The following is a 27,749-nucleotide window of genomic DNA, read 5'->3' as shown; positions in this document are numbered from 1 at the left end:
TGAGTTGCCCACACCACCCTACGTATTTTCTGGTGTGTTCAGATTTCCTGCATGCAATATGAAAGCACAATTTCAACGTGAGAAAGTCGCTCGCTCGAATAGCTTTCACGAGAACGCTACACAAGGATGGGCACCTAAATCTTTAAATGCGATCAGCAGCAATCCGTCTTTGATGTATTTTGTCAGATAGTGGGCCCGTGCCGGATTTACTTTTACTCCTTGTGTTCAAATTGGACGTGTACATGTTTGGCCGGCTTCCTAAAAGCCGAGCCAATGAACCTTACGTGCTCTTTTTTTTCCACTCAGAGTTCACAAGTTTTTTCGAGTACGACACAAAGGATTTCAGATTACGGTCATTAATTTTTAGGCACACGACGTCTTTTTCGGTGGTCGTTTTATGTTTATTGCGATGGAGTTAACAAGTAGAAACAAGAAACGTCATCATCATTACGGAGGAACGAGGGATTAGTACATCGGCAATTACGGCGCGCCCGGTTTTACCGGAGGTGAAAAGGCTCCGGTAGGCGCAGGGACGGATTAAGAGCTCACGTTCACACATAACGCGACTTTCTTTTATATTGTAATTCACAACTTTCAGTGCGTGGAATTCGGGAAGACGTTAAGCCGCCACTGGAACAAATGCAGGCTGCATCCTTTTTTTTATTTGATTGAAAAAGTAATGGTTTAGTAGACAATTATGTCGCTTCTACCAAGACAAGACGCTTTAAACTGAAAAAAAATTATACATTAATTATATCTATCTATATCTATTTACATTAATACAAAAATTTGAAAGGTCTTAATACAGGGTGTTGCACATAACATAATCGAACTCGATTACAAATTTTGAAAAATTGGATAATCTCTTCCAGTTTGTTCAACTTTAAAAAATTACATTTTTAGTATAGGTACTAAATCAATAACTATAGTTATAACATATAATATATAACAAATGATAATTGTTTTTGAAAAACTGCAGTTTGACTATTAATGAAACAGTTATTAGTCACAACTATTGTCATGGCTTTCCAAAAATCAAATAATTAAATGTGTATTTTTTGTATCTAGTGTTTTGTGAATTTTGTATATTTGGGTGCGTACATTAAGCGTAAGCCACGTTAGTTGTGTGAAACACCCTGTATGTATAAAATAATACAGTGCAACTTCGATAATGTGTTTCGATAAACATTTTTTCGGATTAATGAATTTCTTTAAATTGTTTTGTGAAAAATGTTTACTCTATGATATAACAAAATTTAAAAATTTAGATTTTTATTCTTTCAAAATTTTCTCTGAAGTGGTATTTCTGGCCCGTCGTTGAAAATAATACTTTCTACCACAACTTCTGATGATAGAAAGCTGAGATTTTTCTGTTTTCGCTAATTTTTTTTTTCAAAAATTTGCGAGACTTTCCGGCTTTCACTGTAAATCGTATTTTTTTTCTTCTTATAAGGTTGATGTAACGTAATGAATTTCGTTTAAATTTTAATTATGCAAGGAGCGAGTATCTCACATTATTATTAATGCGGCAGGGATCGTCTTAAAGGAGTACATATAATGATTAATTTATGCTAATTACGTGTCAGGTTCTTGCAAATTGTCTGCAGTGCATGGACGGTTGGTCGCAAATTTAATTTGTTCTTTTTTTAAATATCGTGTTGTTTTTTTTTCACGGCAAAGAGTCGACGATTTATGACCTCAGAGAACAGCTAATTCGTGACGATACGGTAGCACTTAATAAAAACCGCACGACATGTCGACCAGTGGATCTATAATAGCCTTTGGTGTGCGACTTTGTGCGGTCTGATAATGACTGTGGTAGGCCAGGTACATAGGTACACCACACCAATTCGACGGAAATTTTCGTACACATTTACACCGGCTTTATCTCGAACAACGGTAGCACTAATTGGCAACAAAAAGGATATTTTAGAGACGATTTGTGATATACCTAAATGAGTAGATTTTTCGGACAGAAATTTGCTAATTTTAGATACTGCTTGGAAGTTGCCAACAATTTATTAAATTCGGATTACTCCTCCACATACTTGACTTAATCTTACTTATTTTTTTCTTGCTGTTTGCAAAATAGACGAAAATTTATTTTGGGTCGTATAAATTTTGCATTAACAGGTATAAATTGCAACATCAAATGTCAGAAGAAAAATGTATGAAAACACAATTTTTATACTTGTACTATTATTATGAAAAAGAGAGCGTATTTTTTGATGATGAATATGTGTCTTCAGTGCAATTAATTATTTTTTTGCTGTTACAGAGCATTAATACATGCTTTGCAAGGATGTACTTTGACTAAATTATTGGATAAATTATCGTAAGATATTGTACCTAGGTATATGACCTAGATTTAGGTGTAGGTATTATAGCTGGAAATTGAGAATTAGTTGAAATGCGAACAGATAATTTTAAATGATTGTATTTAATTTCTTCTGAAATACGTATACAGGTGCGCCAGAAGTCGCGCCCCAGAGAAAAATGCCATGTAAGGTATAATACCAGAAACATGGCAAAAATGTTAAAAAAATATATCTATAAAAATTTGGAAATTATAAGAGATTAAATTTTGCACTTTGACTCTAGTTATTTCTGTTGGAAAAATAATTTTTCAAGTTTTTTTGCTACAGGCTATTAGAAGAGGAACAAGCAAGCTGTTTTCTAAATTGTAACTGTAATTAATGTTATTTGAGGCTTTTATTGGCAAAAATTTTGTACCTTTACTACATAATTATAAAAAAACATAACAAGATCATCAGTATCATTAAATAGACATAAAAAAATGTCAAATGTCAAAAAATAAATGTCAAAATTTTTTCACAGATAGAATTTTTTAAACATTTTTTCCATGTGCTTGGTATCATATCTTACTAGAAATTTTTCTCTGGGGCGCGAGTTCTGACACACCCTGTATATTTCTGTTACAGGAAACGAAAATAGATCAAAATTATAATAAAATGAGCTCTTTAAAGCTGAATTTGAACGATATTAATTCTGAATTGAACCTGTGATTATGTTTAAAAATTTACGTTACCCATGAGACTTTTTTACTCTATTTTTACTCATTCAAGACACAAGAAACGTTGAGGAACTCTTATTCTTAATTTATCTGAAATCCTGTGCACGGTTTTGAAAAGCAAATATTTGAACAGCATGCATATCGTTTTTAATACTTATCAATGAATTGTGGAGAGAAATACTAGGAACAAATCACTCGTTGTCTTTTTTCCGGTTGAGAGAACCGGAAATGACATCAGCTTTTATTTTAGCTATCTAGAATTTTTGGCGCCTTATATTTTGTTCACTATTTAAATATGGGATGATCTAAATACCGAAAAGTAATTAACGTGTTAATGTAATTTTTACGTCGAGGTCGTCGCCCGAAAAATTGCCCAAAATTTACAATCGCAACAATGACAGTTGAAAAACGAACGACATGTTAAAACCGTTTATATAGCTTCACGAGATCGTGCTCGTTATTAAATTTGCCACTTGTTGGGGGTCACAGGCCGAAATAACAAACAATGTGACTTTCTCACTAGTTCTTTTCTAAGATTTGACGTGATTTTTGTATAAAGTAGTCTTGAAAATCCGTTAGCCCCGGTACATAAATTAAAATTTAGAAATTAATTCGAATGGAATATGGGCGGTTTAATTTGCGGCGTTGTCCTAACATCGGTACATAAATAATGGATTAATATTGAAATATTTACTCGAACGCAGTAACGAAACAATGAGTTAGTATATGTAACATCCATGATTAATGGTAATTTCACAGAGAGCGCGTTAACTCATTAAATTAATGGTATTATTTCGCTTGATAAAAGCGCTCCCGTTTGATATTTCACTCGGCTTTTACGAAATTTTATACCGAGTTTGCAAAACGTCGCAACGAGTGCTTTCTCGACTTTACACTTTCATAAATTTACATTCGCGCGAGACGAAGCTTTCACCACGAACTCTGACCTCATATTCTATAGTAATCGTTCCAGATGTATATACAACACTGTTTAAACCTCTTTAGACATATTTCATTTTAACAATTTGGGTATTTTTCAGGGACACTGTTACAGTTTGAAATATGCATCAGCTTCAGCGTCAGGTTCTTACGATATCCTTTGCTGTTAATTATTAGGTACTCATATCGGTGTTACTTTATTTTACAAATAATTAGTACCTTATGTAATGATCACCATTTATCAAGGAGTTATAGTTTAGCTATATACCTACCATAGTTAGTTAAGTTGCTCGTGGCGCGTCTTATTGAAGATAATTCAATGATGTAGCAATAAAATTCAATTTTATATTCCGTATCCTATAACTTTTGAAAGTACAAGAAAATTGTAAGAAATACAGGAAGTGGTATTATGGATTTTAGTTTTCATCGTGCAATTCTTGGGGTGACAACCTTTCTGTTTTCTATTATTTTGCAAAAACGATAAGGAGAAAGTTTAGTTTAAAAAAGCACAAAGAATATTTTTTAGTTATCACAATTGAAAAATGAAATGAAACAAACAAGAACTTTATTGCAAGCAGCGATAAACATCAGGAATGTGGAAGGTTAGAATTTGTAAATAAAATGAATTGTGCTAAATTTGGAGATAAGTTATTGCAAATTATGTGTAAAAGCAACTGTACAAACATTTCAATAAATTCCAATATCAACTTTCTACTCGCAACTCTGTAGGTAACCTAGCTAAAAATTCCAATGTTCCGTCAAAATGGTGCCAGAAAAAGCGCGTAAAAATTGATTTTATACCATTTCTTTTTTATTGCTGTAACAAGTTCATCGCACAAACATTAAATACAATGATTTTCATAATGACAGGCAAGAGTTAATAAAATACGACCAGTTATGTTACATAAATGTATTATACGCTGGCAACCAGTTAAGGCGACGGGATGTAGTGGGGCGGAGCGGGCGTCCCCTCTGTTCCTGCGCGCCTCTGTAAGAAATGAAATGGCCGACCGAAGTCGCCGGTTGCGTTACAGACATTGCGGCTCTAATATGAATTTGTTCCATGTTTTACCCTATTATGTATTTTTTACGAAAGTTGTGCATTCTTCTTTCATTTAAGTTTATGAAGGTATAACTTGGATATATGAAGAGTTTTTTCCTTGAGTAAAATTTGTGGCGGAAAATAATATGTAACAGGAAAATATGCTAATTTCGAAAGTACATATTAATTTAATAAAACGAGTAGGTACCTACTACATGATAATAAAAGCTTTCAGTGTTTTTAAGTAAATTACTATAGTTTACATTTTTTAGTGTTGTTATATAGCTGCCTAGGTAGTCGCATAAAACAAATTCAAAATGTTGCATAACTCAAAAAGTAAAAGATATTTTGAAGAATTTTGTTCGTAAACGATGACATTTTTATAGGTTCCTATTATCTAAAATCCCAAGATTGTTTTTTTCGAAAAGTTTAAACAAAAAACGTTTGCATGGTTCTATACCTACCTTTTACACTGTAGGTATACAAAATTTTAGGCAGGTAAGTGCAATATGGTAAATTCTGGTAATAAGGCCCACCTAACAATAAATAGATTCCTATTAAAAAAATAGGATGTTTCTTTGAAAAAACAAATTATTTTATCAAAATGTATCAATTTTAAAAGTGCTAATGGGCTTTATTTCACTGCAGAAAATTAAGTTTGACTTTTAAAATGTGCATCAGTCAGGACAAACGAACACATTCTTATTTTCAGATATTCTAATATATTCTTCATGAACTCAGATAATTCTTAGTAATCGATGAGTATCATATTGCAGTGTCGTCTAAATATATAATCTTGCGAGTTCCTCTGTATATAAGCAAGCAGTCATGCATATTTTCTTCACTCCATTTATTTGTAATTGCTCTGGAAATAGGAAAAAATGTATATGGAAGTAATTTCAATACAATAAAATTTTTTTGGTAATGATGGGCTTACCACCTGTTTACCTGTTTTTCCAATATCCTACTTGTTACGTTATATGTTAAACAGGATAATAGAAAATTAATCATTTTCTGGGTCGAGTAAAAAGTTTTCACACATCAGCTCTTGAAAAGTAGCGCAGTTCTTTTATAATAGGAGGAACGAAAGTTGCTGCAAAAATAGGTATAGGCTTTAAAACCAACGGAAGTATATTTAATCTTTTGCAAAAATGCTTGGAATACAATATAGCTAATATTATGCTAATATCTAACGTAGGGGAGAGTGTGGCAGGTTGTTACATTTTTGGCAACTATGTTTTTTTTCTTTCAATCTGCTACATCATGTATGGGCTTAAACTAACTACATTTAACTTAAAGTATAAAATTATTATATACTTCTAATAATAAACATTTTTTTTTTAATTTTTGTTAATTCAATAACGCAGATTGTATCAATGTGCCCTGCAAAGAAGCAAGTTGTTACAGTATATGTATGGGGTAAGTTGTTACATACATACAAATATATAATAAAACAGAACAACACTCAATCCTCATCATCAGATGTACAGTGTATGCATACGTATAAGTTTTTTTCATCATTTTTCTTTTGCCCTTGCTGTTAGTTAATTTTCTTCTAACAGTCATGTTACCCTTTATTGTTTGTGTCAGTTAGAACTGCAAATTGACATCTCCGACAGTTTACTTTTTCCTTACGAGGAGGAAGGAGCCTTTGGGAATGGTTTTACTGTAACAACGTGCCCCATAGAAAATGTAACAATATGCCTCCTCGTGCATTTCATAGGTTAAGTTTTATTTTATACGAAAGCAGTTAGTGGTATAACAAAAATATTCCACACTTCTTACGTGTAATAATATGGGTTTAAGAGGATGTAATTAGTTGCATTGGATTACTTGCCGTTTCTCTGATAAAACATAAATTTGTAAATTATAGTAAAACAACATTCAGTGGCGTAAAATATACTAGTGTTAATATCTTTTTTGATACGTTTGACTTCAATACAATATTTTACTGATAGATGGCTCATGATTTTAGGTTTCTAGTAAAATAATATTGAATATTGAATGAAACACTATAGGTGGCATAAGCAATGTAACATCGTACCCCATGTAACAATCTGGTGAATTAACAAATAACATTTAACAAAAATAATCAATAAAGTGTCACAAATTATACCCACCTATTTATTTACTTATTGGTAGTATCTTTGAGATGTAAGACTATTTTATATTTTAGTAAAAAAAAGAGTTTATAAAGCAGTAGGTTTTTTTTATTTTTAATTAGGTACCATGCATTTCTTAGCTTTTTTATTCTTATAATTTATAAAAAATATAAAATATTTAAAGTGTGTTTTTGCAATAATCATCTTAATCTTATCGTTCTAAGTACTCGTAGAAATACGACCATACCTATTTTTTATGCTGTTTTAACGTCAACTGCCGTTTAATAACGGATGGAATTTTTTTCGGTAAATTTTAACGCTTTAACTTTCTTGATAGCATCAATTATAAAAACGGCATCGTCAAAAATTGTTCATTTCCGCTTATAAAGATTCCTTCAGCTTCATTTGCACTCATAAAATACTTAAATGATGTACATTATTTTACCAAAACTCGTTCCAGGTGTTTTTTGAATGCGTGCATGCGAGACTCCCATATCTTTTTTATTACTGCATCATTTAACTTGAAGAATACTAAGAAAAAAAAATGAATACTCATTACTTATCATGAGTGTATAAGTATGCAATTAGTAACAGCCAGAAGCAAACACTTGAATTGGTTCGTATGGTTGATTTTTTCTGAAGGTAATGAAAGGAGAGGTTTTTGAGAGTTTAATGAGGGAAAATCGATTTGCGACACTTTTTTGTAAAAGTATAAAGTGAGCGATTGTGTAGAATAAGTTTACTTATTGTTTTTAAAACGATCGCCGTTGTGAGAAAAACTGTACAGTTTATGGTAGCGAAATTTTTCAGCGGCGTAATTAATTCTTTTAATTTGATTTATAACGTCTTGAGGTAAAAACTTGCCAAGTCTCTAAGTAGTTTGTGGAGTCGATAGCGATCAAAAGTAACTTACTGAACACCGTTTAAGTTACTCGTCGGTTTATTATGCAGGTCACGTCTGGCGTGTTTCTGGACTGTCATTAAAAGGCATTCGTAATCTATGGATATCCTCGCCGTCGACTCGTTCTGGTCAGTCGTTTCTTCATGTCTTCTTCTGGAGCGATTTTCTTCTATTTGGCGTGCATGCGATGCGTGTTTTCGTTGTGCGTATGCTAATGCGTCAATTAATTAAACTATTGTTCTTTCATGTTTCGGGGCGATGGAAAGACATTATAAATTATGTCGATGTATGAGACCACCTGTTGCCGATTTTACATTACCCCACGTTCTCGAGCGAAGTTATTGTGACATGAGCACAGGTGTATGTTAATACGGTTTGGTCTGCCTTATGTGCCGTCAAAAAAGACTGAAATGTATAGTGGCGGTCTTTGTTTTTAACAACGAACACCGCGAAATGGACAGGAAAATTTAAATTTGCATCGGGTTGGTTTGACGGTCAAAGATAGGACAGCTTTACGAGAGTCGCTGATACAATCAAAATTGGAACAATAATCAAAACAGATTTTTTTTTGATTTTAATCGTTTGGACATGGTCGATGGGGCACATCCAGAAAAACATAACTCGTTTGTAGTATCATAATATAAAATTACGACATTATTTTATTTGGTCATTATAACAATTTATTACTTAAAATAACTGTGAACAGTTTTATGATCTAGATATCAATCTAAATTTTTATTTTATTTCTTTTTCAGAGTTTTATCAAGCTTTATTGTTTAGATATTTAGTTAAGTTGCTAATTGCAAAAATTTCCACCTATAGGGTCTTAATTTGTTTAGCAAATAACGTTGATATAACATTTAGTGAAACGTAACACAAATAAGCGGTGAAACATGCGACAGGCTTTTGTTTATTTAGTTTACAATTATCGCACTTCTGCTCTCACAAATATGTTATTAGTTATTATGATTTTAGCGCCGGTTAGATATGTCAAAGTATCAAAGCTGAATATTAAACAGAACATAATTTAATATTATTTGTTAGGTATACTTGGGTAAAGTTTCTAAAGAAAAAATGGTACCTACCTATTGACAAGAAAATTGTCTACTAACTAAACCCTTTACACTACTTTTTTGACATATAATTAGTTCAAAGAAAAGTTTCATTTAACCTCAGGATGCATGAATCTACAGATTTACACAACGTGGGTGAAAAATACCCTAGAGCATTTTGACGTTGTTTTGACCACCGCGATTTGAGTTATTAAGTTGTATCATTGTTAAAATAATATTTGTTTATTTAAACGAACGCTTTATTAACATTTTTTATTTTTATATTTATACAGAGTGTTCTTTACAAATAGGTTTGGTACTTGTTACATACACACACTAGGTTGCATTTTCGTTTGTTTTTTGTTGGGCTTTTTTTGGTTGTTAATATTTTACTGGTGTGTTGCTTGTTGATCTGTTTGTGCATTTGATATAAATTTGCAAATATCTTTTTAAATTCACTTAAAAATCACACAAAACTTGAATAGGTTTAAACACCAGGTTTACCTATGTGTAATTACAAGAAAAATTTGTTTATTATGTAAATTCCAATTTTTGTGAAATAATGTTAAAAACATAACTATAATCTTATAAAATTATCATCAAAAATACAACACAAATTTAAAACTAAACAAACAGTCGGGTACAAAATACCCAACGTTATGCATCCTAGGGTTAAACTGATGTATAGTGTTTATAACATTAAAGTTCATGTCTGGTTTTTTTTTTCAGTTAATACTCAAAATAATGAATTATGTATGATTACGATAAATTAATAAACTATGTTGGATTTTATAAATGTTGTACCTAAACTATACGTACGTTTCTAAATTAAAATATGCACGGATTAATTTTTCTACTACAATAAACAAAAAGAGTCACTTTTTTTTTGTTATTTAGTGGAATCGTAAATTTGAAATTTTGTCAGTGGTTATGGGCCAGCTGTCTCTTTTGCTGTGGAATATTTTGTCAAAGTTTATCCAATCTAATTTATTGCAAATCAGCTATACATTTTGGAAGTGGTCCAACGAAACTTTCATTTCATAAAATAAACTTGTGTTATTGTAAAATTTCAAGAAACCATTTTGTCGGCTCTGTCTGATTCTTTTGATAAATCACCTCAATTTGTTTCGCTTCCTGTCATTGTTAGCATGTAGCTGTAATTTCGATTTTTGTGGTCCTTATCTGAAAGAGCACGTTGTTAACAACACGGAAATGTCATTTAAACGAATTTCTGCATCTTGTGTGCACAACCTGTCTTATCTAAATCTGTAATAACCTGCCTGGTTTTATTTGTTTCTGGTTTTACCTTGAATTTACCATTTTGTAGTTTTCATCATCTCAAGGTTGGAGAAGTGACATTTTATGCAGTTTCTTTTTGTGTGCTTGATTCATATGCAAAAATATGTGCGCGACCTTATTAAATTTGATTAAATAATTAGGCAAGCGGACCTTGGGTGATAATAATCGATTGATCTTGGCTGAATGTAATCGGATTGACCTTCAACGGAATGCGGTGTTAAGTGATTAGATAATATCTTTATTAGTAGACAAATATTTTCTTTTCCTTTCACACAATGTAACCGAAAACAATCTATTAATTCAGTTTTCGTTATTAATAATGTATTAATTTTAATTATTGCCGCAGCGAAAATCAAATAAATTTTCATTTGGTGTCGAACATTAAATTTACACGATATGCAAATGTGGTACAGTTTAGTATGCATCATTTGATACCGTTTCATAACGAAACATAAAGTTTACAAATGAAAATCCACCATACGGATTTGGGACAACTGTTGTTTATTCCACTACCAAATTGAAGGAAATGCACACTATATTGCAAATCATTAATAAAATAGCGATGACACCTGGTTCGAGGAACATCTGGTGCGGCTTCCAGATCATATCAAATTACAGATGAAATCAGTTTATTATAGCCGAAACAAGTCACGAAATTTGTGATATGTCAATATATTAAAAATATTGTTTTAATAACTGCATCGGGCATTTGGTACTTAAACTATTGAAATCATTAAAAAACTTTTTTAGTTACCAGTGTTAAAAATGGTCGCCTAGACATTAATTACCCTAAATGAGTCTTTATTCGATCGCAACGGTTTCATTTCTAATTAGAACCGTGTTTGTGCTTTTGAAAAACAAATTAGGTGAAACGGATCGTTTCACGTCTCTGCGATAAAATCTCTCACATATTTCACTGGCTTTTCCCGTTGCTCAATAAATCAGATTGAGCACGAAAAGCGAACAAAAAATTACAATAATCGTGATAATAAATACAAGACGTAATTTCTATTAAACGGCGTAGATCCGATCCCTTTATACCTACATATAATATGCGCGCAAAGATCGTTTTTTCAGTCGTAAAGTTGCTGCTATTTCAGAATCGATCTCCTGAAAAATATAAAGCGTTCAAGTTGCGAACAGATTTAGTCAAGTCAGACGAGATTCTGTGGAATTATTTACAGACAATATAACAACAGATATTACACGTTCCGAGTCGTGCTTGACATGAACGAGACTATGAAAAATAAACTGTTATTTAAGCAGAGTAGGGAAAATTATCGTGAAGATCCACGTCGTCTCTGCTAACACGTGCCTTTATTTTCTCGATGGAATGCTCTCGACTAAACAGCGGTTATGCGGTTTTTGCCGTTGTAAATGCTTGAATTGTATGAAATTTTTGTGGTCGATTGGCATAGCTCCCGGATGCCTAAATCGTCACTGTCTAAATAACGGATAGCTTCTGCATTGAATACCAGAGGTCCTCGTGTCGTTGCACATATACCATAACTATGTCGTCAATTGTTTAAGCGAGACGCGACATTAATTTATTATTAATCAATTTGTTCATTTGCATCAAAGTTAATTTTTCTTAATCATCGATTTGAAAGGTGTTAAATTGTTGATGTTTTCGGATTTGTTAAACTTTAATTGGAATTTATACAAGTTGCATTTGTGGTCTGCGGTGGGAGTAATCATATAGTGAATAAATAATGAGTGTTGGCAAGTTGAGCCAAGAGTTGCTATTTTCAGCAGTAATTGTATGGAAGTAATTGTTAATTACTGTCAATACCTCGTCAATTACTGGGAGGAGGATCATATGGCATCTCTTTAAAGCGATTTCCAGGAAGGAGCTCTGAATAATATATCTTTTATTTTATTATTTAACTTGCTCACAATACCATGTATACAATTGGAAAAATACATTTTTAATAAAAAGCTCTTGTGTGAAATATCTGTTGGCTTCATAAGTTAATGCAGAGTAATAGTACGAGCAAGATAATTGTGCTGTGGAATCAGGAAATAATTCTTGAAAGATCGTGGTACTCCAGATATTACAAACGGTTAACAATCATTTCAGGAATTTGTATAGACTTTTGTCGTCTTTTTACTTTGCCAAGTCAAGCATTTTGAATTTGATTTAAAGAAAGTTATTGTTTTATCTACTTTAAGTCAGCATAAGAATTATGTAGATAGTATTAAATAATCTCTTCGTATACTCACTTTTTACTCGTGTCATATATTTCAATTCTAGAAAGACACACAATTTCGAAGCGAATTTGTATTCGTATTTTTGCGATTCAGATAAAGCTTCTAACTTGCAATCCAGTCGGTCCTTTACATAATTTGAAGAATTTGCTAACATTATACCTACCAATTTTTCCAATTTATTTATCTCTAACATTTTACCACTAATATACCAAGGAATAAAAAGTTTTGCTTAAACTATTAATTTTTTGAAAAAACTAATTATTGAATGTTGAACTGATGAAGTAGGTACTATAAAAATGTGATGTTTTATCAAGAATAAAAATTTTCGAAATTTTCTTTTGTTTTTGAGTTCTACAAAAAATGAAAATTTAAAAGGAAACCCACTGTAAAACCCTTTTTTTTCATAAAGGTTATAATAATCTAAGAATTACAACTATCTATACTTTATATTTAATATGTTTTCAAAAAAATGTTTATAGATACATAAGTTGCAATTTTGACAAAGAAATCGCATAACCATAAAACAAAACAAAATTTCGTACTCAAAATACGATCACATTTTTTATATTATTTTCTGAAGGCAAATGATTAAAAAAAGTCGCTTGGTTTCATACATTATTATTCACTCTGTATACTGGGTTCGAACGTTGTCGTTTAGTTCTATATGTAAAATTTGATTCGATTAAAATTTATTTATGCGCTATATTATTTATGCATACCTGAACCTATTATTAAATATTGAATAATTGTAAGCGACACTCATTCTGTCATCAGCATTATAAAAGCAATTCGAATAGCAATATGTGGTATTAATTTATACATCATACAATCGTATTTATAATCTCTAAATTATTTATACAAAATTGACAGTATTATTTATACCACATACAGTGTTATTTATGAGAGGGGTATTTTCGATTTTTTTTGCCGCAACCCATTATACATGTTGCAACAATTTCTTGATTTCAGTTCATTGATCCACAATGACTGAATATGTTGGCAATCCTTACCCTAATTTTTAAAGCTTATCATTAGAGTATGCTTTTGATTAAGAACAATTCAGCAATCTTGTGGGGTTGTACGTCAAGTATTTGTCAAACAAAACCGTATCCGGTTGCAGTGTTTCAAATTATTAACAAAAATACTTTCAAATCTGTTGCCAACAGACTCAGTCTTTGTGGATCACTTGGTATAATTGAATCTACGATGGCTATTACCTATTAGTCTAGTCTCTTTGATATTAAAGCAAAAAATCATCTCTCACACGATGAGACATGTTTTGTTTTTGTTTACCAACCGACTGGGCTCATCTTATGAAGCCGATGGAAGACACTTCCAACACCTTTTACATTAATTTAACTTGTTAATTTATTTGTTGAATTTTGATTAAATACAAGTTATCTGCCAATCAGACGTTTCTAGACGTTTCTGACAAATCTGTTCAACTTACTTTGATTTATAATTTAAAATAAATAACATATTTAATTTAGTAGTTAGTGATATTGCTATGGTTGGTTGCAGCACAAAAAAATTCAGAAATACTCCTTTTTTGAATAACACTGTATTTATTATCGAATTTTCTATATTTATAGTGAGGAGAAGCGTTTATTCGCGCAATAGAACTTGCAAACACCAACGCCGAATTTTTTTTTGTTTAGTGTCTTATGCAAAGCGATGCATTAACCTCTAACGGCAGTTGTGGGGAGCTTCGTGAGCAAGGTTTCTGAAACCATGTACTCGTATATGCAATGCGGTTCCATTTGGGAATATTACGAGCAAATACTCGACTTCATCGTGTTGTTCGTTAAAATTACACCAATTAGCGATCGCCTATTCACGTTAATGGCCATCGAGTTGAGTTAATTGACTGTAAGCGTCTTTTACCATTGATGATTCGCAAAAAAATGTCATGTTTATGTGTGACGAATTAATTAAAATTCTAGTGAAAATGGTTTTAAATGTCATTGTGTTTTGGAATACCTATTAGTTTTGTTTGTTGTTTTATGTGTTTTGGTTGTTGATATAGCCGCATAATATTCATCTATTATCAATGCTAATTGAGTTAGTAAATTTAAATGGCAAAGTTTTAGCATTTAATATATTCGTTTGATAAATAATGTTTACGATTAAGGCGACACAACATTGGAATTGCGTGTTTAGTTTCTCCGTTGCATATAGAGACCGGAATAGAAATTGGTTGCATCATGGTAATTTCTAATAATATAATGTGAAATAATTTCAGGGTAAGTGTTCTAAATATTAGTGGAAAGTACGTTTCCACAAATTACAAAGTCGTGCATTCCACTCGAACAGTTTGAAACTGTAAAACTTCTCGCGAATATAAGTTTTCTCAATATGAACCCAAGTAAAAGAACAAACAAAACCGACGACGTAATTGTCTTTGTTCAAGTTAAACATAACGTTACATGACGGACTAAAATTCGGCAGTAAGGAGAGCGTAACGGCCGAGGATTCCATAAAATAAGATTGCTTTAGTGGTCGTACAAGAACTAATTGCTCCCTCTATTTATTTAATAGTGTTGTTTACATAAACGCCTTTTTCAATCGCGGTGGTTAAATTATGCAAACTGGCGAAGAACTCCCGTGATTCACTCTAATCGCATTATTTACAAACGCCGTAACAGTGCATTTATTCGTTTTTTTTTTGTTGCAGGATATTACCAGCCGGCAGGACCATTAATAAGCGTTCCACATGGGCACACCCAGCAGCAGGCGCCGCCGCCCATAACCAAGAACGCGCCGCTTTCGGAGACCTCGCCGACGTCGGCGTCGCCCATACACCAACCGCCTCCAGCGCCCAGCTCCAACGGAGATTCTTCGGATAGCGAGGCACGTAATTAAATCATTCCAGATTCCCGAGATACCGAAACGTTGAAATTGACGATAAATCAAAACAAAGTTACCGATGACCGATGAGGATGATTTGTTCTTGACGCTTCACTGCGTTCGCTTGTGAAATTTTTAAAGCTTTATATTCTGATGCCGGTTTGTGGATGCTAATCGAGCGATTGCTTCATTAGGTGATAATCACGTCGGTGACGGCCGGCAAGGAAACGGTGCCGCCCCCGCAGCAACCGCCGACTTCGTATCGGTATTCACAATATCCTGGGACACCACCGGGATATCCCTACAGTTATCCACCGCATTATTATCCAACTCCACCCCCGGCACCGTCCTACGCTCATCATGATCTGTGTTATTCAACGACTCCCTATTTACATCATAAATATCCACCGACGACATACAGGAGGTTCTTGCCGAGCACGCAGTATTACGCCCCCAATCCGCCGGACATATATGCAACACCACCGACAGGACCCTCGCAACAGAATCAGCAGGTTTGACAAAATTGATAAACAAATGCTTATCTTAACGTGCATGTGTGTATTTTTTTTATTACGGTCGTCGGATACGTCATGCGATGTAAAAGCCAGCATTCATTGTTTTTATTTCTTTTATAGAATTTATTGTAGTCGGTCTTAAACTAATTAATCTTTTCTTATCTTGACAAATTTCTCGTGCAGGTGTTAAAGTTCGTGAATGATCCAATTTTTAAAATGCTGATACTGTCGCTTACTGCTTCATTTATAACTAATATTTTATTTTCGGTCACAACACTGTATCTAGTGGATTTGTTTGTATTACAAAAATTCTGGTCTGAAATTACCAAAGGCATGATGTTACCTTTTTTATTCTCGATCGAAAATTTATTTTTTCAAATAGGCGCAGAACGGTACACAATGAGTGTATTTTGTTACGAAATTTGTGGCACTTCTATTAGTACATATGTTAATAATCATATTGTTGTGTAGACTGATTTTATATTCCGTTTTTTTGAAGACTTTTTAAATGGACAGACATTTTTTATTTTAGATTTTTTTAAATAAAATTTGTCAAATTGTAAAGTCAAGCAAGATTCTCTGGGTTGGACATTAATTTCACTATTTTTAAGGACTATATTTTTTGTTACTACATATTTTTTTAAATGAGAATAATCGGCTATAATTTTCTGTAATTTTAGTAAACGATTACCAATAATTGAAAGCTAAATGCGAGTGTTTGTAGCATATTTCTAAAAATCTTCTCGATCGTTCAAGGAACTTCCACCTCCCAAAAAAAATTCAAAATTTTCCTTTTATACAATTCTTAAATATTATTCGAAACTCTTGAAAATCTTTTGGAATGTCATTTCGTACCTTATATAAAAACAGTAAATGATAGTTTGAGCAGTATAAACGTAAACTGCAAGCGGAAGCGATTAGTGTAAATGAAGACATTAATTAGTGATTTATTTACAACGTCTTTAATTATGTTGTGAAGTAATGTTTACAGTAAAGATTTTTTCATTTGGCTTGGAGTTTTTCTATTATGCATACAGTGTGACAAGAACTAAGAAACGTCGCAATAGTGTTATGTATTATAAATTGATCGTAAAAGAATTTCATTGTTATCTTGGCTACATATTTTTTTCTTAAATTGCTAAATACATATCTATCAGGTATAGGGATTTGAATTGAAACATTTAATACTACAAATTTATTAGTATATCAAATAACTATGGTTGTAGCCATCAACAACTATCTGAATCAAACTCGGCCTTATTAATAAATAAATGGGAACAAACTAAATGCACAGTATATTATTTAATCAACAAGTATTTTTGATCAGTAAAAATAATAAATTCACAGTAAAATAATAAATCCACAGTAAAGACAATGAATGAATGAATGTCTAGTAAAACTAATTCATTTAATATTGACACATTTACAAACAAAATGTTTCCGAGCAGCAAAGTCGTCGTATCAGGAGCACAGCAGTGCAAAGTGTGGCGTACGCTGATTAGACTGATTACCATTTATGCACAGTTTCCAGTCCTTGCTAAAATCATTCTTGCGCAAGGGCCCTTGCATTTAATACATATACCACTCTCTAATAATTATAAATATTCAGTAATATAAAAATAAGTACTAATAATAAATATCATTCTTGCGAAGGGGTCATACATTGTTATGTAACTCAGATTGAAAATTCTTAAAATTTTATATTGTTTTACTAATTTTGATTAAAGTTACTGTGCGTTTATTATTTTTACAGTGCAAAATATTATATTATACTGATCATTATTAATGAAAATTAATGAAATACTGATTATTTATCATTTTATACTGATTAAAATTGAATTATTTACTGATCGCTTTATTACTACCCATAAATAATTTAGGTAGTTTTCGATTCACACTTTAGTTTCAGTTCCGCATTTTTAAGTATGCTTAAGATGTTAATAAGCATAAATATGTTCGTAATTCATGCTAAATGCGTATAAATATCTGTTATCAAATCTAAATAAAGTACAACCTACACTTACTTGTTCCAAGTACCAGTGGAACTATAACCAAAGCTTCGTGATTGAAATTTCTAGTACCCATTTTAACAAGAGATCTAAAGTGTTAAAGCGTGCAATCAAGCTAATTTAAGATTAAGTGGGCAGAACTTGAATCTTTACTTATTTCAAAATGTAATTTTACGACAGGCATCATTAATCATTATAATAAACGTGATTTGGATAAACTATTACTAGATTCATAAAAACACGTTTTAAACTTGTACTTGTGTGACTTGAAATTATAAAAGAGGTAAATATAAGAGCTACAATCACTAATTGCAATTAGCAGCATAATTAGTGCATCATTTTTTGTTAAAATGATTACAGAATAATGATAAAGTCCTGTCCAGAATTCATAGCTCCGCTATTCTGCAATTTTTCGAAAAATGTTCAAATAAGTCAATTTACATTTCAAAAAGGCACTTTTTGGTATATATTGTTTGGCTTTTAGTGCTTTTCTAAAGTGCATTTTTCGAAAAAATGCAGAATAGCGGAATTTTGTGCAGGACTTTATCATCATTCTCTATACATATTTAATTAAATGTTACACATTTTACGACTGTTTCCATTTATTTTTGACTATTATGTTAATTTAAATTGGGATGCAGCTATTTTTCAACCCTTTCGCAGATAAGTTTTTAAAAATAAATTTGACATCACTTGTGCCACTTTTGTCAAGATGATTAAAGAGATTGGAAAGTCGTTTTGGGATCATATACGGTACCGTTATAACAAACTGGAAAATAATCGGAATAAATTCTATTATTATGACTAACACAAGATAATGATATCTGTATCAGTAAACGCTATAATGTCAAGTTATGCATCACCATTTTTTTTTTTACTTTTACAGGTAGTAACGGCAACGCCGGTGTCAGCGAGCAGCAGTTCCTACCAGCCGGCTCCCAGTGGACCTCCTCCTGCGATAATGGAACCTTATCCACCTCCACCTCCTCCCACGCTAGTGGAAACGTACCCCCATCCACCTCATTACTACCCTAGTTATGGTCCCGCGCCTCCATCCTGCTACACTCATCCGCCGGCCACCAGGACCTTACCCTACTTAAGTAAGTAAAGTTTTAAGTCGTTTTAACCGAGTTGAGTATCGTTTTGTAGACGCAACATATCAAAGTTGTCCTTGTCCAATGCAATCGTGTCCAAAAAACGTACTTACTGGGCCTCTTACTGGAGATAGTAAGAGGTCTAACATTTCGTCAATTGCAAAGGACTCGATGCCACTACCACCTGTTGCCTTAGCGTTACCTCTGGAGCCGGCTAGCGCTACAGGTCCTCCAAGTCCTGCCAGAGGATCAGCCGGCATGCCACCACCACCATCACCAGCGGGGGCGACATACCAACCGCCTCCACCCGCTCCCAAACAGGAAGAAACAATCGAGTGCAATCCCGTTGAAAAGAAACGAAAAGCGAGAGTGGGCAAAGCAATGGTGAGGAACAACATCGCAGCGATCCAACAAAATACGGCGATGTTGTTGATGTGCAATCCGAATCAGCGGAGCTTCCCTGGAGAAGTCAAGCGAGAAATAGAAAGTCCCAAAGAGAAAGAAACTGAAACTAAGAAGGAAATTTGCTCGGATGAAGATGTCAAAACACCGAAGATTATCCTGCAGAATTCGGTTGAGCCGGAAATTAAAAATATTGAAAGGATACCAGAACCACAAAATTTGAAAAAGGAGGAGAATGTGGAAGAGAAGGAGGAAGAGAAAATCGTAGAGAAGAAAATATTGATGGAGGAGTTGCCCCCGTGCGTGAATACCGTAGCAGAGAATGTTAAAGTGAAAAATATGAAAAGAAAAATTTCAACTTCGAAGAAAACTGAGGAAGAAAATGAAGTTTCACCGAAGAAAGTTAAGTTAGAAGGAAAGTATCCGAATGGTTCTTACAAAGATTTGATTAAGAAAGATACGAATACTGTGAAGATAAATAATGGCAAAAGAAAGTTAATAACAGAGAACGACGAGACAACTAAGAAAACTAAATCTAAAACAAAGAAACAAACAACAAAGCGAAAATTGAATTCGACAAAAGAAGAAGATGTAACACCAACCAAGCGTTTGAAACAAACTAAACCTCTAACTGCAAGCAATCAACAAAACTCCAAACATTATTCTAAAGAAAAAGACAAGAATAAAACGGAGCCGGTATTAATCGAAAACAAAGAACCACAAAAGAAATCCACCAAGAAGCTTCCAGTCAATTCAAAAACAAAGAAACTAGCTCCCGCCATTTTAGACTCTTTAATAGCGAAAAACAATATAGACAGGACAATTGACAGTGTGATAAGTGAATCGTCAGTGCGGACAAACACAAGTGCTTTAAAGACAGTTGATAAGTGTGCGAAAACAAAAGAGCCAGTTTTGAATAATAAAAAGAGTACAAATAAAAATGGACAAATTAAAAACAAAACAGTCGAGTGTCGGAAAAGTGTGGTGACTAGGAGGAAATCTAAATGCAAGGAAGTGCCACAAGCCATAACTAGAATCCCGAGGAGGTCCTTACAGTTGCCCAGGTGGTCCAATGGATGGACGTGGGAAGGAGAACCCTTCGAAACAAAGGTCTTTTTAAATGTAAGTGCAACTGGAATTTATGTGTGATTGTCAATAAGGTCGCAGAATATAAATTTAAATAGCAATTTGTCAGCTAGCTCGGCATTTTCCAGTTGTTATGATTTATTTCGGGGATTGTGAAATGGCGCGAATAAAAAAGAGAAATGTTGAACTCGATTATAACTCTTGTTATAATTCTTTGATAATGCCATATGTTTTTGTGGCTGCGCTCCATTCGTTCTTGTAAATACTTTGTACAAATGTCATATTATATGACATTATCGGATAATCGAAGACGGAAGTGTAGTTTACTGGTATGCTGCTTATGTATTTATCTTCGAAATTATCTTGGTTACAGTTTCCAGTTACATATGTTCATGTTTCATCTAATTCGTTTGATATTATTACAGCAAAAAATTAACAGATTGCTCAGCTGTCAACAATAAAAGTTGTAGTTTATATTTAAACAGATTAAGATAAATGAGGCTGTGTTACAAGAAAATTGTTAACTTTTTTTTACAATTTTTTCTGTTTATCTGTTTAGAATATTATCGCAGAGGTAATAAATAATAATTGTTTGTTTTTTAAATTTTAATTTAAAAATACGGTTTTGTGCTATTGTGGAATTAGGTTTTACGAGGTGCAATTTAATTAAAACAAACCAAATAAACAAGAACATTTTTAATTTTTTACCTAGTGTTTACGTTACAACACTACTGAATTGTTTTTTCAATTTTTACTTTTTTTACAAACAAATAAATACAGGGTGTTTACGGTCTTGAGGTTGAAATTTAAATTAGATAATATTTACGGTAGAAGAAAACTAATACGCTATATAAAACAAAAAAATCACGTGAAAGGAAATAAATCATTTTATATTATTCATTTGAGAACTGCTGCTTCAGCTGCAACAATGGCCATCAGTATCATTACCTTGTGTGTCACCGTAAATCACGACAACCAATTTATTATTTTAATATTTTTTGCCATCCATGTTCACTAATTTGGAAAAAAAAAATAATAAAAACTTATTAAACCTATATTGGAAACCATTTCGCTGGAAGAGATTAAACTGAAGATCTTTGAATTTTGATAAAAACTACAGCCAAAGCAAATCAAATGATGACAGTGTCAAAACTATGAAGTGACTTTTCTCTTTCAATTGTAATGGATACGGTTTTTTATTTGTTACAACAATACAATTTTATCTGAACAAGGAAATAATTCCAGTGACTCTCAAACCGTGTACCAATATTTTGGCGTTAAATAACATTTTTGATAATAACAATTGTGTGAGTTTCTTTCTCGGTTGCAGTATTTCTGTACTCTTCTATTACTAGGTCACTTTTCAACTCCAAGACCGTATTTATATAAATATAAATAATTCTCTTGCAAACAGGATTTTTTCATAACGGAGTTTTTTCACCATTTCTTCATACAGGCTGGATTATAAAAATCGCTCTAAGCGAAGACGTTACAACAATTCTTTGTTCAAAATTGAATAGTTTTTTGTTATTTGTCATTTTCTGTCTTAGATAAAATTAATAAAAATGTTCTATTTTATATCTATTTTAAAATCAAAAGTTAGTACATAATAAATAACTAGTTTACAAATAATAAGTTGTTTAACATAGCTGTAATTAAATTATTATTTTTAATTTTTATTTACTTCTAATTAAACAAAAATAATAGTTATTTTTTTATCACGTCACAGTTTTTTGTTACGAACGATAATTTTGTGATTATTAAAAACTTACTTTTTTCTCTTTTCTTTAAATCAATGTTAAAGGAGAAAAGAAAATATTTTCCAAAAAATCATAAGAGAATCTTATAAGACTTTTATTCCAGTTTTTGACACTACCCTTATATTCTCTGTGTGGTCATTGGTTGCTGAGATATCGATGATCAAAGACAAGAGAATCCTTTTTCATTTAAAGTCAGATATCTCAGCGACAAATTGACGTAAAGAGAATATGAAGAAAGCATATTAAAGGTAAACAAACACGTCCGTGGACCAAAAACATAAAAATTTAGAATTTTTTTTTTCTCGCGCTATTACTTAGTATTGTGTGATAACCGTAGCACAGAAAAAATATTTGCCAAAAGATCTCAAAACAAGAAATTTAAAGCTACAAAATGTTTTTTTTTTAATCTAGATACGGCCATTTTTTGATGACAACTTTTCAAAAATCACCAAAAAATTTAGGAAAATGTTTTGTTCCTTTAATTTTCGGGAGTAGTATATTTAAAAAAACTGAAATTGATGTCATGTCAGAATCCAGATTGTTTATTATTGACCAATGTTTTATAGTGGTAAATACAACACGTGACTCTCTGAAATGGATTTGTAAAAGTCATGTCTTCAGATTAAAACATTTAAGAGTTCAACTGAAATTATGTTTTTCATTTTTAAATTTAACAACAATCAATGTACGAGTATCAATAAAAAAATATTTATTTTATTCTAACTAGGATTTCCATGGTCTATTTTTGTTTGTTCAATTTGATGACAAAAAGTTATTTGGTTCTGTAGTTCATAAAGTGTAAGATGAATGGTCCGCTTATTTTGAATAGTTATCAACTATCAGCATACTAATCGTATGAGACCAAAAATTACACTAAACATTTTTTTTCTATTTCGGTGTCACAATGAGCATTTTGTGCAACTGAAAACTGTCGAATATATCGATAAATTCAATTTAAAAAGCGCTTAATAGAAAAAATAGTATAAAAAACGCGTGTTACAAACTCTCATTATGATACTCGTGCGTTTGTAACATTCGCATCACAATAATAATGTTTGTAACATTTGTTTTTTAATATACTATTTCGTGGTTTCGTGCAACAAATTCAGCTTCTATAAGTTATGGTATGGTGCATATTTTACGTTTAGTTCTATTATGAAATATGTATGTGTTCTACATTGAATTGGGTAAAAACACCGAATTATTTAAACATTAATTTTAACTCAATTTCTACGTGACATTTCAAAAATATAACAGTGTAACTTACCTGTCTTTAATACAGCTTTTCATTGGTAACCACGTAAGGCTGGAGCATTGATCAACTTATATTTTAAGGATGTAGTTGCTTTCAAACTCTGTTAGACTCGGTTTGTGGAAACATATATACCGTAGAGATACAGTTAAACCATGAAAATACTAATCAGATCAGCTCTCCTTTAGTAATGTTCAAACAGTTAAAATTGAACTTATGAAATCTAACTTTAAAATGCATTTTTTTAATGTAAATTATGAATTGTTTATGATATTTTTTTTCAGAGCGACGAGACAACAGTCTTGCGGAAATGTTACCCGGCGATGAGGCACGAAGAAGGCGATATAATCGAAGTCAGAGACTGCGTCCTTCTGAAAGCCGGTCCAAGAAAGAACGATTTACCCTTCGTCGCGAAAATCGCTTATCTGTGGGAAAATCCCGAGGACGGTGAGTTTTGCTCATTTCTGCGAAAATGTGTTTCTATTGTTCTGTTGACAGGTGAGATGATGATGTCGCTACTATGGTATTACCGACCTGAACATACTGAGCAGGGTCGAACACCTGCAGACCAACCCGATGAAGTCTTTGCTTCAAGACACAAGGACTCGAACAGCGTCGCTTGTATAGATGACAAGTGTTACGTACTTACCTTCCATGAATATTGCAGGTATGAAATTAATTAGAAAGGAGAATGAGTGATACTATAGTGTTGATTATAGGTATCGCAAGGACTTGCGGAGATTGGAAGAGGGGATTGAGGAAACATCGCCTTGTATTCCCACTCCGGAACCATATCCCAGGTGTAACAGACAACCGCCTTCCCCCATTCAAGTGTCATCAGACATGGTCTTCTTTTGCCGAAGAGTCTACGATTTTAGGCAAAAAAGAATAGTGAAGAATCCGAGTTAATTTTCTAACTCAACTCTCCAATGTTTATGTTTTTTAACTTATTTTTGTTAATCGTTGGTTATTGAAATTTTATGTAAGAGACGCGTTGCTCTTGTTTTTGTTCTACAAACTGAGTCGAGAAAACATCTAATCAAAAATCTTTTTATATGTTTTAAATATTCCAGAAACGAGGTTTTTATATAGAGTTAAGGTACAGTCAAAAGGATTTTTTAAAGAAAATGTTTTTTGGTCTTTTAAGAAATAAGACATCTAAATTTGATACGTATACATATTGTTGCATAAGAAGAAAAGGGAACATTTGTATTATAAAAAATTAGTTATCAATACTGTTGTATAGAAAATAGAGATGATTATATTATATATTTAACACAAAGGAATCATATTTATAATTAGTCTTAGTCATCGCTGGTGTAAAAGGTGTGTGCTTTTATAGATTGTAGAAGTGTTTCGTCAATGTCGTCTCTTCAAATATTTTGTAATTGTTTAGCTCTCGCATAAGTAGGAAAACAGTCAGCAGTTATTTTACAAATAATTTATGCTGAGGAGAGTACAATGATAGTCAGGGTTTGTACCACAATATTTTCCATCTTTGACAAACCATATTTTTGTTTTTAGTGTCGTTTAATCATTCGTACTTCTCTCACAAAGATAATACTAAAAAAAATCGCGTTTTGTAGTCGCAACTATTTTCTTATTTGTTATGTATTTTTAGACACAATTAGAGTACCTACTTATTTTTTTCTAGTTTCATTATTTCTACTTTAATTTATGAATAATATATTATTTTTTAAGCTCTTAGAGCCCTAAAATCGATTAATTTTAAATTGTAGCCAAAGTTAACGTTATTATTTTATGATTATTTATTGTGTTTAAATATTAAAATATTTGTATTGGTATCTCTTAATGTCTTATTATTGACCCACCCAGTTTTATTGTATCTTACGCCTTTTTAGGTGCCTTCTCCAATACCTCCAAGGCTATTATCCACTCGGCTTTTCATCATTTATTGTGTCATCATTTCTCTATTCCATGTTCACCCATTTCAAAATAAATGTGTGGAAAATTGGTGATATTTCATTTTACTACATCATTTTCTCTTTAAATTACATCCTTTAACATTATTGTTTTTTTTTTATTTTTAAATAATTTTTACTTAATAATGCCTGACGCAGTGAACTTTGTTATGTCAGCTATAATCGCTCTTCTGACTGGGATGTTTTCTCCGTCTTATTGATAACAAACGTATTACGTAAAAAAGACGTAACAAGGATTATCTGAAAACGTGTTTTTTGGTTGGAACTAATTTATCTTGAAGATTAGGTAAAAGCCCAGTTAAAAGCTCAACAGACTATGGCTTTGAATATGGTGAATGTTAACTGTATAGTAAATACTTTCGGTGATATTTTCTATAAAAGACAATTACATTCTGAAGAGGTTATTTTTCTTGATTTTCCTTGATTTGAGACAATGAATAATGTGTTTCTGATACTGCATACTATATTGTTATTTTATTACTTTCAACGCACCTACTTTACAGATTTAAAGAATTTTGGGTTTGTGGTGATTTTTTGTTTGTTATAAAATATAAAATAAAATGCTACTGAATTCTTCAATAAAGGTTTTTGATATTGTAGAAACAGACTTGGCTTCTGAACAATGCTGACAGAACTGGTCAACTAGCTGAAAAAGAATATCAGGCGATTCAAAAATTTAACCACGAATTTCCTTTTACAAATTAGAATAGATAGCACAGCATTTGTTGACCCACCTCAAAACAGAAAAGTTACAGCTTTTCGAAAATCGGTATAAAAAAAAAGATTTTCTGGAAATATTTTTGTTCTCTTTTATCCGATTATTATGAAACTGCATGTTAAAGGACAAAAGGACACTCTTTAATATGGTGTAAATGGAAGTCTTGTAAAAGCTATACATTTACGGGAGCCTTTCAATTTTTGGGTTATAACTTTTTTTTAAAGAATAACCCCTATTTTTGATACCAGAAATTGAAAACCCAATCATTTTTTTCATAAGTAGCTAGAACAATGAAATTACGTTGAAATATAAGGTAGATATAATAATATGAAATGTTAGTGTTCCATATATTTTAAAATGAGAGGGTTTCCGTAAATCAGTTGGTGTTTAAATAATTTTTTGTATTTATTTTATTTTTCTGTGAAATCACCGACATTCATAATTCATTCTTGTAAAATAACAGCCTTGATAGTATAGAGTGTAGCAATAAACTATATTATGGTAATCAACTAATAATATTGTATCAGTAAATAACAAGATAAATATTTATAGAATAAGTAAACTCAAATACGATTTTTTGATGTTATTAGAAACGTCCATTGTGTGTTTTACAGTGAGTGACATAGGATAGAAATCGACTTTGATTTTAATTATTATGTTATAATTCGGTAGAAAGTAAGAAAGGAAAGCCGGTTTGAATTGAAATGATTACATTCATAAATATTTATTGTGTAGTTTTTCTTTGTTTGAACTAGCGTTTTTATTGACATTGATAATCAGTTGATAATTTCTAAAAATAGTGAATTTGATCTCGCCGCGTAAATTTGAATTGCATTTTATCGTGATCAGATGATCGACTCGTGGCGTCGTACAGGTGGTGGATTCTAGATGTCACTTGGTTCTACTTGTCGGTAAAGTAGGTATCGTTCCTTTGAAGCTTTTATCGAATGGGTTTGATAGAGGCTCTTCGTGTAATTTCGTCCCGATTAGACGCAATCTGATTGGGTCCGAGTGCGTCCGAACGGGTCAATGATGTCTGAGCAACTGACTGCAAGTGTAATGGTGTGTTGAAAAGCCATTGCAAGTGAAAAAATGGTTTAACTGCTTGATTTAACAATGATAATGAGGTGTTTGTTCGTATTATAAGTGTTCGCGAACGTAGTGTGTGTCGCTCGGAACATTCACAGATCGAAATGTCCGTTTGAGGTGCGTGAGAAGGACAGGTCGTAAGAAGGGTGTCAGCAAGAAATGTGATAGGTCTGCGAATAATCGACTTTAGGAGAATTTGCAATGAGCGGACGTCCCAGAACCACGTCCTTCGCCGAGGGCAACAAGCAGCCGCTGAATCCCCCCCTGGGAGGCATGAAGATTAGCAGTAAGTGTGTGATTGACGTCGCAGCGGCGGTTGGTTACGGTGTCTCTGCGGTCGCGTTCAACATGGCTGCGCCCCGATGGGCCGTCAGCCGATTCCGAGGATCGCCACGGACCCATCGATCCAGGTCTACTAACTGACGCAAAAACGTTACGCGCGAGTTTGGGGCTC

At 32.5% G+C, this 27,749-nt stretch overlaps 2 protein-coding genes across 5 annotated transcripts in view; both read left to right on the top strand.

Annotated features, from left to right (window-relative positions):
* Nucleotides 1-25,519, top strand: part of LOC123004932 (proteoglycan 4) — a 75,031-nt gene extending 49,512 nt beyond the window's left edge. For both annotated transcript variants that reach the window (XM_044398465.1, XM_044398466.1), the window contains exons 4-10: nucleotides 15,255-15,430; nucleotides 15,622-15,939; nucleotides 18,838-19,051; nucleotides 19,101-20,569; nucleotides 23,830-23,992; nucleotides 24,044-24,212; nucleotides 24,265-25,519. In XM_044398465.1, coding sequence (XP_044254400.1) covers nucleotides 15,255-15,430; nucleotides 15,622-15,939; nucleotides 18,838-19,051; nucleotides 19,101-20,569; nucleotides 23,830-23,992; nucleotides 24,044-24,212; nucleotides 24,265-24,454 — 2,699 coding nt within the window. In that variant the 3' untranslated portion in view covers nucleotides 24,455-25,519. The remainder of the gene's footprint in view (nucleotides 1-15,254; nucleotides 15,431-15,621; nucleotides 15,940-18,837; nucleotides 19,052-19,100; nucleotides 20,570-23,829; nucleotides 23,993-24,043; nucleotides 24,213-24,264) is intronic.
* A 1,693-nt stretch (nucleotides 25,520-27,212) lies between these two features.
* Nucleotides 27,213-27,749, top strand: part of LOC123004849 (glycogen synthase kinase-3 beta) — a 22,682-nt gene continuing 22,145 nt past the window's right edge. For 2 of the 3 annotated variants that reach the window (XM_044398335.1, XM_044398333.1), the window contains exon 1: nucleotides 27,214-27,581. In XM_044398335.1, the coding sequence (XP_044254270.1) occupies nucleotides 27,497-27,581 (85 nt within the window). In that variant the 5' untranslated portion in view covers nucleotides 27,214-27,496. Of the gene's footprint in view, nucleotides 27,582-27,749 lie in introns of all 3 variants that reach the window. The other variant, XM_044398332.1, reaches the window with a different exon arrangement.

The sequence above is a fragment of the Tribolium madens genome, unplaced genomic scaffold (genome assembly GCF_015345945.1).
Source record: "Tribolium madens isolate multiple individuals breed KSU strain unplaced genomic scaffold, Tmad_KSU_1.1 Scaffold_20;HRSCAF=117;Tcas5.2_LG4, whole genome shotgun sequence".
Classification (NCBI taxonomy): Eukaryota; Metazoa; Arthropoda; class Insecta; order Coleoptera; family Tenebrionidae; genus Tribolium; species Tribolium madens.
Note: the sequence above shows the minus strand (reverse complement) of the source record. Positions and strands in the feature narration are given on the sequence as shown.